This window comes from Cajanus cajan, chromosome 3 (genome assembly GCF_000230855.2).
Source record: "Cajanus cajan strain Asha chromosome 3, NIPB_CcT2T_4, whole genome shotgun sequence".
Lineage (NCBI taxonomy): Eukaryota > Viridiplantae > Streptophyta > Magnoliopsida > Fabales > Fabaceae > Cajanus > Cajanus cajan.
Genome location: NC_138519.1, coordinates 67591182 through 67603594, shown reverse-complemented (window position 1 = coordinate 67603594; position 12413 = coordinate 67591182). Strand labels below are relative to the sequence as shown.

At 29.0% G+C, this 12413-nt stretch overlaps 1 protein-coding gene across 4 annotated transcripts; it reads left to right on the top strand.

Moving 5' to 3' along the window:
* The first annotated feature begins 251 nt into the window (after positions 1 to 251).
* Positions 252 to 5421, top strand: SQN (peptidyl-prolyl cis-trans isomerase / cyclophilin-40 (CYP40) / rotamase). 4 transcript variants are annotated; one of them, XM_020357225.3, is made up of 10 exons: positions 252 to 383; positions 549 to 866; positions 2383 to 2883; positions 3092 to 3179; positions 3296 to 3348; positions 3529 to 3633; positions 3778 to 3853; positions 4674 to 4711; positions 4783 to 4843; positions 5168 to 5421. In XM_020357225.3, the coding sequence occupies exons 2-9, from the start codon at positions 696 to 698 to the stop codon at positions 4834 to 4836; spliced, it is 1086 nt and encodes a 361-aa protein (XP_020212814.1). In that variant the 5' UTR covers positions 252 to 383; positions 549 to 695; the 3' UTR covers positions 4837 to 4843; positions 5168 to 5421. The 4 variants fall into 4 exon arrangements, with proteins under 4 accessions (XP_020212814.1, XP_020212831.1, XP_020212806.1 ...); XM_020357217.3 differs by having other exon boundaries at positions 257 to 416; XM_020357234.3 differs by having other exon boundaries at positions 263 to 416; positions 560 to 866.
* Positions 5422 to 12413: the final 6992 nt, after the last annotated feature.

The window sequence follows — 12413 nt, the reverse complement described above, 5'->3', positions numbered from 1 at the left end:
ATTCATAAGGTTAAAGTACACATACATAAATATTACACTGTTTTGAACTTACATAATCACTAGTCTTCCATACTGAACATAAACTTTTTTTAAAAAAAAAACTAAAGACTAAAAATTTAAAACTATAGTAAAACTTGTATATTCTATTGAGAAAAAAAAAAAAAAAAAAAAAGGAAACCAACGATTGTTGTTGAAAATTACCCTTAACCGACCCCACATACATCTATCTAAATTTGGCAACCCAGGTGGTGAGCTGAGAAAACAATGCAAACACCTTACCTTGGTACACAGAGAGGGAAGTAAAGTTAATAAATTTGGAGGCGTTTGAAAGTTGAAGGCGGCAGTGACACAGAAAGGTTGAGAGACTCTAAAATGAAAGAAAGGTAAACTAAACGCCATAGCATAGCAGGGAACGGGTGAGGGTCCTTCTGACTCCAAAACACGTTTTATTTTTTTCAATTATTATTTACTTCTATTAATTTCCCCCGTCATTATTTCCCCCCTTATTTTTCACTCTCTGAACGTTTGTTACCGATTGAACTTTGAAGAGTGACCTCAGGGAAGAAGAGTCTAGAAGGTCTTGTATTGGATTCTACTTCAACCCGAGAAAACTCCAGAGAGTGAAATCACATCGCACACACAGAGATTGAGATTGAGAGAGAGAGAGACAGAGAGAGAGCGAGAGCGAGAGGGAGATGGGGAGAGGAAGGTGCTTCTTGGACATTGGCATAGGGGAAGAGCTTGAAGGAAGGATAGTGGTGGAGCTTTTCGATGATGTGGTTCCCAAAACTGCTGAGAATTTCAGAGCTCTATGCACTGGTGAGAAAGGCATTGGTCCAAATACTGGGGTGCCCCTCCATTTCAAGGTCCTCTCCTTTTTTTCTTATTCACACACCCATTTTCTATATCTATTAAATTCTCTTTCATCGCCTCTAAAAGACTGATTTTTTGGCCTTTCTTTGTGAAATGATTTCGGCCCAAGTTCATCAATTCTGAGCCATATGCGATTTGAATGAAAGGGTTGATATTTTTTTGATACTGAATGTAACGGGTTGTACTATGTGCGTTCAAAACTTGATATTTCGATTTGGAGCATTGGTTTTGTTTCATACAATCCTCTTTTCATTGTCGTGTCTCGATAAATTTGAGAATTTTAGCCGCTCTAAGATCTTGTCTTTGCAGTAATCCAAAGGTCGAACTTGTGGGTGCTTTTTTTATTTCCTTACTTTTGTACCAAGAGTTTTGAAAAGACTGTTATGCCCTTTATTCTTTGGATTGTTGATACCTTGTATTCCTGGAAAAGGATTCTTTTACATGATCAGTGTTAAGGTTGTTACTGTTTTTTCAATCTAAAGCTTTTGTTTTTTCCTCGCCGGCGGTTTGTGGAACTTCAAATATTATTTCTATTGGATAATATTCCTCAACTTGTTGTATAATAAACAACAATTGCTTATACAATATCCCAGAGATATGCCAACCTCCTGGTATTCCAGATTTTTTTTTTCCAAAATGATATGAAATATGATAGTTAACTTAGAATTCTAATTTATTTATCAGCATTGCAGAAGGGAAAGAAAAAAGATGATAACAGATATCGGAAGATATAATACTTTTAAATTTTAGTAATTCATGTCATACCATAGAGAATTTGTTCTTTATTAATCTTGATTAAATATAAAACTTAAACAAGTGATTTGTTATTCTTTTGGTGTCTGTTCTTAGTTTGTTATTCGAAGATTTTTCTCTAAAATATGCATGAATTGGGAAGGATGTTACTCCGACATCTATTGCCTAGTTCGCTCTGTTGAACTATACTTTGGCAGGCAGGTCTGAATCTGTTAGATTTGGTGCCGAAGACAATTCAGCATATCATCAACTGATTGAAAATTTTCACGTGAAGCGTGCTTCCTGAATTGCGCTTCATATAATATATATTAAGAATTTAGGATATGGTGATAAATAGTTCTCATCTCTTTGCTTATTTATGAGGGATTTTGGTAAAGGCAGTATAAGATATAAATCTTGCTTATAATAAAACAAAAGGACAAAGCAATTTCTCTTATTATTAACTTCATTATTCGATTTCATGCGATATAGAAAATAGACACGGAATCTGTTCACAGTGCAATGCAAGTACCAACTTATAATGCTTCTTCCTTAAGATGTTGTCTCCTAAAAATTAAGAGCGTGTTTGGTTGCGGGGTGGGCAACAAAAAACCACATAAAATAATAGAACATCAGAAGCAACTCAGTTTTGCTTTACTTTCACTGTTAAAAATTAATTGCTTGTTTATCACTGTGCTGCTGCTCCAAAATGTAAATCTGTGATTTTAGCTCAGAGTTCAACTATTGAATTCATGTTATGTTCTGTTGTATTTTCAGGGGTCTTGCTTTCACCGTGTTATTAAAGGCTTTATGATTCAAGGAGGTGATATATCTGCTGGAGATGGTACTGGAGGAGAATCTATATATGGACCTAAGTTTGAAGATGAAAATTTTGAGTTCAAGCATGAAAGGAAAGGGATGCTATCAATGGCAAACTCTGGTCCTAATACAAATGGATCTCAGTTTTTTATCACTACTACCCGAACTTCTCATCTAGATGGTAAGCATGTTGTGTTTGGGAAAGTAGTTAAAGGAATGGGAGTGGTCCGATCAATTGAGCATGTTGTGACTGGAGAGGATGATCGTCCCACTCTTGATGTTAAAATTGTGGATTGTGGAGAAATTCCTGAAGGAGAAGATGATGGGATTTCTAACTTTTTCAAAGATGGTGACACCTATCCGGATTGGCCAGCAGACCTTGATGAGAGCCCTAATGAACTTGAGTGGTGGATGAAATCTGTTGACTCAATCAAAACTTTTGGCAATGAGCATTACAAGGTATTGGTGCTTTCCTATGGTCCATCTCAGATTATATTCTTATGTATTATTTCATGCTTAGAAAGGAGTTACTGATTTTTCTGATATATGAATGAAATACTTATGTTCTACCTGTTAATAGTTGTTTAGTGCTTATTTTTGTGGTAGTGGTCCCCTTCTCCTGTAATCTTAGTAGTAAGAAAATTAAAAAAAAAAAAAAAATTGACAGAAACAAGACTACAAAATGGCTCTAAGGAAGTATAGGAAGGCTTTACGCTACCTGGATATTTGTTGGGAGAAGGAAGGCATTGATGAAGGTATGCTTCCTTTGGCCACTATGTATTTCATTTAATTGTGCAATTCAGTGGTTATGCCACAGCTGCACTTCACCTACTATGATCATAATAATGTGTGTATGCCTTAATTTTTGCAGAGAAAAGTTCAGGTTTGAGAAAAACAAAGTCTCAGATCTTTACAAACAGCTCTGTAAGTTGGAAGTTACTACTATGTTGTTCACTGCTGCAGAGAACTTTAAAGTGCATTTATATTACCTTTATTATGTAGTATACTATTATATTCTTTTGAGTTCTGTTGTCAATCTTCATTATTAACTGAATTTTCTTTCTGTCTCCAACCTAATTGTTTGTGTTATGTCATTATTTCAAGGCTTGTAAATTGAAGTTAGGGGACCTTAAAGGAGCATTATTGGATACAGAATTTGCAATGCGTGAGGGAGACAACAATGCTAAAGCTTTGTTCCGCCAAGGACAGGTTGGTATTGGAATTGAAGAGCTTTCTGTCACCTGTTAGGAGCTTTTGCTACTGTTTATTTTGTCAGTCTTTCTGTCGCTGGTATTTAATGCATCCTGCTTTTTAGTTTTTACTCTGGTTACTATTTTGCTTCCAATTTATCAGGCATATATAGCACTCCATGACATTGATGCTGCGGTTGAAAGTTTTAAGAAGGCATTGACCTTGGAGCCAAATGATGGTAAGTTATGAACCTACAGTCAGTGGCGGAACTTGAATAAGAAATTTGGAGGTGCCAAATTAATTTTTTTTATATAAATTAAAGTTTTTACTAATTATAAAAATAATAAAAAATTTAATTTTCTTTATTCAATTTTTTTAATTTTATTACAATTAATAATATGATAATATACAAATATAATATATATATATAAAAGAATTTTGAAAAGTTTGGGGGAGCCGTGGCTCCCCCCTGTCACAACTGCCTACAGTTTTGGGTAAGGCCTTTGTCATGTATTATTCCGTGCTCTTATTGCTGGGATATATTTGAATATTATTAAAGTTAGGTTATTGATGCACCATTTATTGATATATTATTGAGAATCAGTTTCATATTTTTTTGTTTGAAAGATGGGTTAACCTTTTTAATGATACAAGTTTAACCTGAATTAATTTCCGGATGATGAGAAGAGGGTGAATTTAGAGGAAGAAAATGGGAAAATAAAATATACATAGGGTTGTTTTGCAAAGAACTGATAATAATGCGTTGGTATATGGCCATTTTTTTTGGTAAACCAATGTATCTCCTAACTAAAAGCTAAGAACTAATATCTAGAAGTATCGAGATCTATTTAACTGGTTGACTTCTCCTAATAAATATTTTTCTACGCACATCAATCAAGAATTGAGCCCTTATCTACATGTTTAAGGGACAAGATTATTTACCAACCATGTCACACTTTGGTTATGTATGGCCATTTTCACTAAACCTTATAATGCAGTTCTGCAACTTCACTAATCCAAATTTTGCTGTAGCTTACTTGATATCTTGCTATTTTCAGCTGGAATTAAGAAGGAACTTGCTGCTGCTAGGAAGAAGGTGAGCATAGCTATCTAAATTGAACAAGCATTATATAGTTGTTGGAATCTTGCTTAATATGTTCGTTGCAGATAGCTGATAGGCGTGATCAAGAGAAAAAAGCATATAGCAAGATGTTCCAATAACACACCGGTATGTCTACATACCTCAGCTAAACAGATAAAAGTAATGAATGTGTAGCCGTATCATTTACCATGAATGCCACATGTGCATGGCCACCATCCTGGGCCTCACGTGTAAACAATCTAAGTTTTCCATTTTTTGGTTATGTTGTGTCACAAATGCTGATTCTTTTTTTATTTTTATTCTTTTTTCTTTTGTTGTGTGCAATATCAGCAATAGACTTTATACAAAGTACAAACTATTCAAATCCTTTGCTATGTTGATCTTGATGGTTGAATAATTAATCGTTTAGTTCAAATGAGCATATCATAACACCATACCCTCTATTTTCAGGCTCTCATATAAAGGCGAGGAAAACAACCGTATTGTCGCAGCATATACATAAGGTAAAAGGTTCAGACTTGAACCCATTGTTACTAAAAGTATTCGGAGTGGAGCAAAGATGAAATAAGGGGATAAGGATTGGTATAGTTACATGATGATATTTTTAGCCAACAATTTTGTCAAACCTTTTATATTTTACAGAGAACTCTGATTATTTTATTGTGGTGATCATTGAAATGCAATTTCGTTGATGGACCAGGCAATGCTCTATACGTGATTTTGATATTTATTATTGAGAACTTGCACTCAAGGTGTAATGTAACACATTTATTGGTTAGAAACTATATATATTTATTATCAAAATTTGAATTATGATATAATTTAAATATTAAAGATTATTATTTATTTTTAAAAATTTTAATTGTAAAAATGAAAATTTATCATATACACTGTACAAACTAAAATATTAATTTAAAATTTAATGATTCGTATAACTTAATTAGTCCCAAGTATCTTGTAAAAAAAAAGTCAGTACCAAGTATTGGAGTTGAATAGAGATTTGTATATTAGATTAGGATATAATTGGGCTGATTGTGATCTATTTTAAAATTAGGGGTTAAAAAGTGGATGAATCTATCTAAAGTGGGGTAGTGGATTGATTTATCAAAGAACCGGAGTGGGGTAGATTAGCTCATTAAAGAAAATGAATTGAGAAATGTAATCCACTTCCTTAATAATGAGTTGGTTCATTGATAAGTTGGTGGATTAATTAAAATTGGTTGAGAAATTGATCTATCTTTAATTTGTTTAAATTTTTTTAAAAAAAAGTTTCAATTAAAATATTTAAATATACATTCTCAATATATAATTTTATTATTATTTGTAAAATTGATTTGAAGTTATATTTTGCATGCAAATAGTCAAAGTAATATATATGTTTCTATTAAAATAGACATTACTTAAAAATATACTAGTAAAAAATATGTGATTAAAATAATATACTTCTATTTTATGTAAAATGAGAATAATTATCTAAAAAAATTAAACTATAAAATAAAATATTAATTTAATATAAATTTACTTTAAATTTATCTCTTATGAGCATGAAACAAAAAAATAGGTTGGCAGGTGGAATTCCCTGAATTGGACAAATTGGTGAGTTTATTTATCCAACTATACCTACAAAAAAATGAATTTGGATTCTCTCTCGTATTATTATCTCTCCAGCCTCTTTCTAACAACATTAATAACCATTGAATATATTTAATGATTTAAATTTAATCTTATAATTAATGTAACTTTTTAAATGATTTTTATAAGATTAAATTTGAGCCATTATATATATCTAATGGTTATTAATGTTGTTGGATATGGTTGGAGAGAAAATATTGTAGGAGAGTATCCAAATTACAAAAAAATAGGTCAGTTAGTGGATTGATTCATCAAGTATAGAAATGACAAGTAAATTTGTATTTCTGGATAATGCTTGAATCCACAAATAAGAGTAATACTTGATTTATTTATCGGGTATGGGGACAAAGATGGGTATATACTTACTGTTTCGTATTCACTTTAATTTTTTAAAATTTATTTAACATTTATGCAATTTTTGCTATATTTTAAATTTATATCAAATAAAACTTAATTAATATAATTTTATAACTATTTTATGTTGAAATTCTATTTTTTTCATAAAAAAAATTATTTAATTAATTTATGACACGAGTATAAATATACTCGATATTAGACAATTTTAAAGATGGATACAAATTTCATACGTATAAGATATAGATATAAAAAGAAAGATTATAGAGTATCAAAAGTTCAAAACAGAACAAATATATTAAAATTCGTACCTTTCACTTTATTATCATTCTTAATCAAGTTTTACCTACATTGCGTGTTCACAGGAATGACTATACAATGACATATTAGTGTTAGTTGATTTTTTTTTTCTTTTTATTTTCCTTTGTAAGAAACCCGAACAAAACCAATCTAGTTAAGGTTGGGTTTTGCTTGAATTGGCTAATTAATATATTGCTATATATTGCTTTCTTTCTCCCAACATAACTGTAACTTTAGCTTTCAAGCAAAAATTTCAAAAGTTGTAACATTTATTATTATTTTTAATTTAACTTTTCAAAAAAAAAAAATCTATTATATTACATTAAAAGTAATGTATTTATTGAGAGTAGTGATGGATAAGGATGACAAAAATACTTGCACTCGCAAGTATCTGTAGGTAAAATTCGTTATGAATAATAAATGAATAGGCTAATTGGATACCTGCGGATAATAGAGATGAATAATTTTTTACCCGTTTATAAACAGGGCAGGGGCGGGTATGATGATATCAATATCCGCGGATACCCGTTTAATAATATTTCTTAAATATCCTAATTATCATTGTATCACATAACCCTAAAACTATCTATAGAATTATGTTTTTGATTAATTTTCTAGCTTTGATTGGAGCAATAAGATTTATGTATTTTAAGTTGTTTACTAAAGTTTGAAATTATGAGATTGAAGTATTATAGTTTTGTGATATGACACTTTCACTTACTTGTGTGAGATTGATATATTTTAAGTTATTGATTATCTTGCATTTTTATTATTATTTCAACAAAATTAACGTTAAATACAAGTTCAAAATTAATATTAAATTTTTATTTTTAATATTTCAATGACATTAAATATAAACTTAAAATTATTTGTAATATATTTTTTAAATTTTTTAAAAAATTTATAAATATTCATGGATATCTATGGGTATTCAAGAAATTCATGAATACCCGCTTAATGGATACTCGCGCGGATATGGGATGGTTATGGGGTCCATTTTCATTCAGGGGGTTGGGGACGGATTTACTATTACTTGCCCCCATGGAGCCCCATTGCCATCCCTAGTGACGGAGCTTGACTAAAATTTTTTGAAGGGTCAAAATAATTAAGATTATAATATATAGATTAAATGTAATTATTTTGATAATTATTTTATTAAATATTTAAAGTTTTTAATTATACTATTCAAATATTAATTAATTTTTTATGATATTAACCATATTTTTTTACTTTATTAATAATACTCTTTATTTTTTTTAAAACAAATATGCAAGATACATTGAATTTTTTTTATATAAAAACAAAATTTGTATAAGAAACAAGGAAATGGTCATATTTTTGTCAAAATATTTATAGTAAAATTTGCTAAAGAAAAAATACCAAGACAATAATAAAAAGATTCAATTAAAATAAAATGTTACTTTATGTTTATATAATAATAATAATAATAATAATAATAATAATAATGTTTTTTTACACCAAATAATACTAATAGTTAAGAAATAAAAAATAAAAAAAATGATTTTTTATTGAAATTAATTAAAAAAAATTGACAAAATATACATATTCATCCAATCCCAGAGAAAAAATTGAAAGATTTAGTGTTATCATGCAATCATCTAAGAAAAAAAAGTATAAATACAATTTATAGAGTTTCATGCTTAAAATTAATAATTTAGTTTTTAAAATATTGAAAATTTTCGATTTGCAAGATTCAACAATTTTCACTTTTAAATTTTACAGACCAATTAAACTTGATCGTTATGTTCATCATGTTTATAACCCCTATAAGTCATAATACATCTTAAAACTTTAAAAGTAACACAAATAAATAATGGACAAAACTATTGCATATTTGTAATCCGGTATACTTGTATGATATTCTTATTTATTGGTATTCTTAATTTATGTGTAAAGAATTTAACTATATATAATTATTTTGAAATGAAAAAAGTATATTTTGAAAAAAAAACTTAAATATAAAAATAAAAATTATCCAAATAGATACATTATGAAAGATTAAATGAAAGGTAACATTTCATGGCTAAAACTAAAAAAAGAAAGAAAAAAAAAAGAATCTCACTTACTTAAAAAGAGACAGATAAAATAGATAATTCATATTATAAATTATAATAATTATTAATAATTATATGTATATTGGGTTGGAGTTAATTGGTTTCAAAACTTTTCAACCTGACTTCAACTTGACTATTATTATCTTTGTGAATTTAGTAAATTTTTTTTTATTATAATCGTATAAAATATTTTTTTTTATTTTCATGTTTTAAATTTTAAAATATTACCTGAAAATCATTTTAATATAAATAAATCATTTATTTACAAATTTAGAAAACTTTAAAAATGACATATATAACATGATATAAATACTACTAAGTGTTATTTGAAAAATTATAACTTAACTTTTAATTAAAATATATAAACACTTAATGAATGTTACATAATAGTAAAACCAAAAAGAGAATTTTTAAAGATAAAAGAGAACTTTTTTATTTCATAAAGAACAAAACAAAAATCACTTATTTTATCGCAACAATGTTACAATATGAAAGACAATATTTATAATAATTTTAATTTTATATTACAAAAAAAATGCTATATAGTATAGACGTATAGTTATCTAACGGCACGTCACCTAGCCGTCATGATGACATCAACACTGGAAAGTCCACGCATATCTTTTACACTAACTCGCACAAAACACGAAATATTTATCGATTTGTAGACAAAATTTCCGACCCACTAAACTTGGTTAAATCTGCAATAATATTAAGAAACGTTGACTTTGACCTCATCAAACCTCATAAGTCATAACAATTAACAACTCAGACCATATTTGACGTTTTTCCTGATACAAAGAAGAATTTGTGTTACTGCTACGTGCGGCTGCCAATGTATATAATTTTCTATAAAAAAAAATCTGTAACATTAATTTTCTATTTTCTTCCATCACATTAATTATCTTACCACACAGTTTTCTCTTTTATATTTTTTTTTTGGGTTATACAAATTTTAGTAAAAAAATATGTAATGAACTCCAAACAGAATTTACGGTTTGAAGTTTAAACAAAGAAAGCTAACATAAAGAAACTTCGTTGAGGGCTTCGCTTAATTTCAACTGCTGATGAACCTTGGTCAATTTTTCCCTTTTGACTAAATTAATTCCCATAATTCGATTCAGAATTTCAGAAATGTATGAAATATATTCATCATTTATTTTGATAAGATATGATTTTTTTAAGTGAAGACACTTTAAAAAAAAAGTAAAGTAATTAATTTCCGTATGAGAAAATTAACTGTCATTATTACGTACACACACTGCTATAATATAATATAATATAATAAATAATAAATATATTAAAAGCATATTAGTCATTAAATTATTATGTGAAGTTCTACCAATTATACTTACTTTTTAAATAAGTCGATATCTCTTTATATATATAAAAGCACATTTCATTTGTATGAGTGACTAAATTAGTCTAATGATATATGTTCACATTAAAAAAAAGGTTCCAAAATATCTTAGCTCAAAAAGTCAATGTCAAAACTTCAAATGGATTAAGAGCATTTTTAATAAGAGTTACTTATGAATTATTTAATAATAAAATATTATTTAATATGTTTTATATGATTTTGGATTATTTAAATTTTAATAGATTTGCTTATATAAATAACTATTAATTCCATTGGATTACTTTACATTTATATGTGTATATCTAGGAGAGAAAATATGACATATTGTAAAGGGAGCAAATGTATTTGTGAATAAGCAATTTTTTGATAGAAAATATGACATATTGTAAAGGGAGCAAATGTATTTGTGAGTAAGCAATTTTTTGATAGAAATTTGCATTAGAGTGAAAATTAAGTGAGTTGATTAAAATTGAGGTGACATGTAAATTCATTTAGAAAAATAAAATGAATTACTTATTTGATCATATCATTAATTAGAGATAAAAATAAATTGTTTATTTGAATAACATTAGAGATAAATGAGTTGCTTATATGATAATATTAATGTGTAAATTGGTCAAATACATTTCAATATATTAATGAGATTAATTTTAGTGAAGAGACTATTTTCTCATAACAACATGAATCAAAATTAGTATCTCTAGAGAAGTGTCAACATTTAATACTTATATCTTAGGTGCAATTGCCTTCAAAAAAAGATGTCAATAAACACTACAATAAAATAAATTTTTAGTGACATTTACTATGATTTTTAGTGGCAATAAAAATTGTTACAAAATCTTTTACCGGCATTTCACACATTAGTCATTGTATGCAGTGTCGTTAAAATATTTACCGACAATTATTCTATATACTGGTAAAGACCCTCATAATGGTCGGGAAAAGTGTATAACTTTTTGTGTCATTTGTTATTGGCATTTAAAATTGTCGCTAAAAGTTTAATAAAAGATTTATAATATTATTTAATTATCTTATTTCTAGTCGATGTAGGACTTGTAAGATGAGTACAAATACTCTTTAGTTACCTTATTGCTAATTGATGTGGGACTTAGAAGATGAAGGTTATCTTATAAGTATATATTCTTTAATTTTTTTAATTATTTTATCTCTTAAATACCAACTTAGAATAGTAAGTTATAGGCCTAACTCAACCTTATAAAACATACTTGTAATGTGATCATTCACTTATATACTCTTTAATTATTTTATTTATAGTCGATGTAGGACTTAAGTTTTTTCTAACAAATAATTATCGCTAATAATAAATTTTGATGTGACGTAAATACATTTTTAGTGACCATTATATAATAGTCATTAATATTTTTATTAAATAATAAAATAGAGGCAATTAATTTATTGCCTTTAAATAATTGTCGGTGTTCTTACCGCAGATCTACTGTAGAGATGATCCGCCGAGTAAGATTGGTGAGCCTCCTTCGCTGGTACGTTAGTGTTCCAAGATGGGGTGGTACCTGCAAAAGAGACTCCGATGCTAAAGTTAGGATTTGTATGAGTAGATGTCTCGTATAAGTAATGCACGTACCTTAGTGTGAGTTAGGGTTGCGTTGGGCCTTGGGCCTGAGATCAGTTATGATCTAATTAGATAGCGAATCTCGTCTGGACCGAGATCTCCTGAGATCGGTTATGATCTGGTTGGATGGCGGATCTCGTTTGGACCGAGATCTCCAAATGCGTGTTCCGAGGTCATTCCACGCAGCTATGCCGAGCTCGAGCTCAGTATGGTGATACGGATAGTACACTAGCCCCCCGAGCTCCGAAGACCGTGGGTCGAGGAGTTTAAGACCAAGCTCGTCAAGGGGTAATGACCTTTCGCATACACCTGTTTATCGAGGTGCCATGTGTCATAACTGGTCATTTCCCAAGAACGTGCAAGTGGCGCGTTAATGGGAGTGAC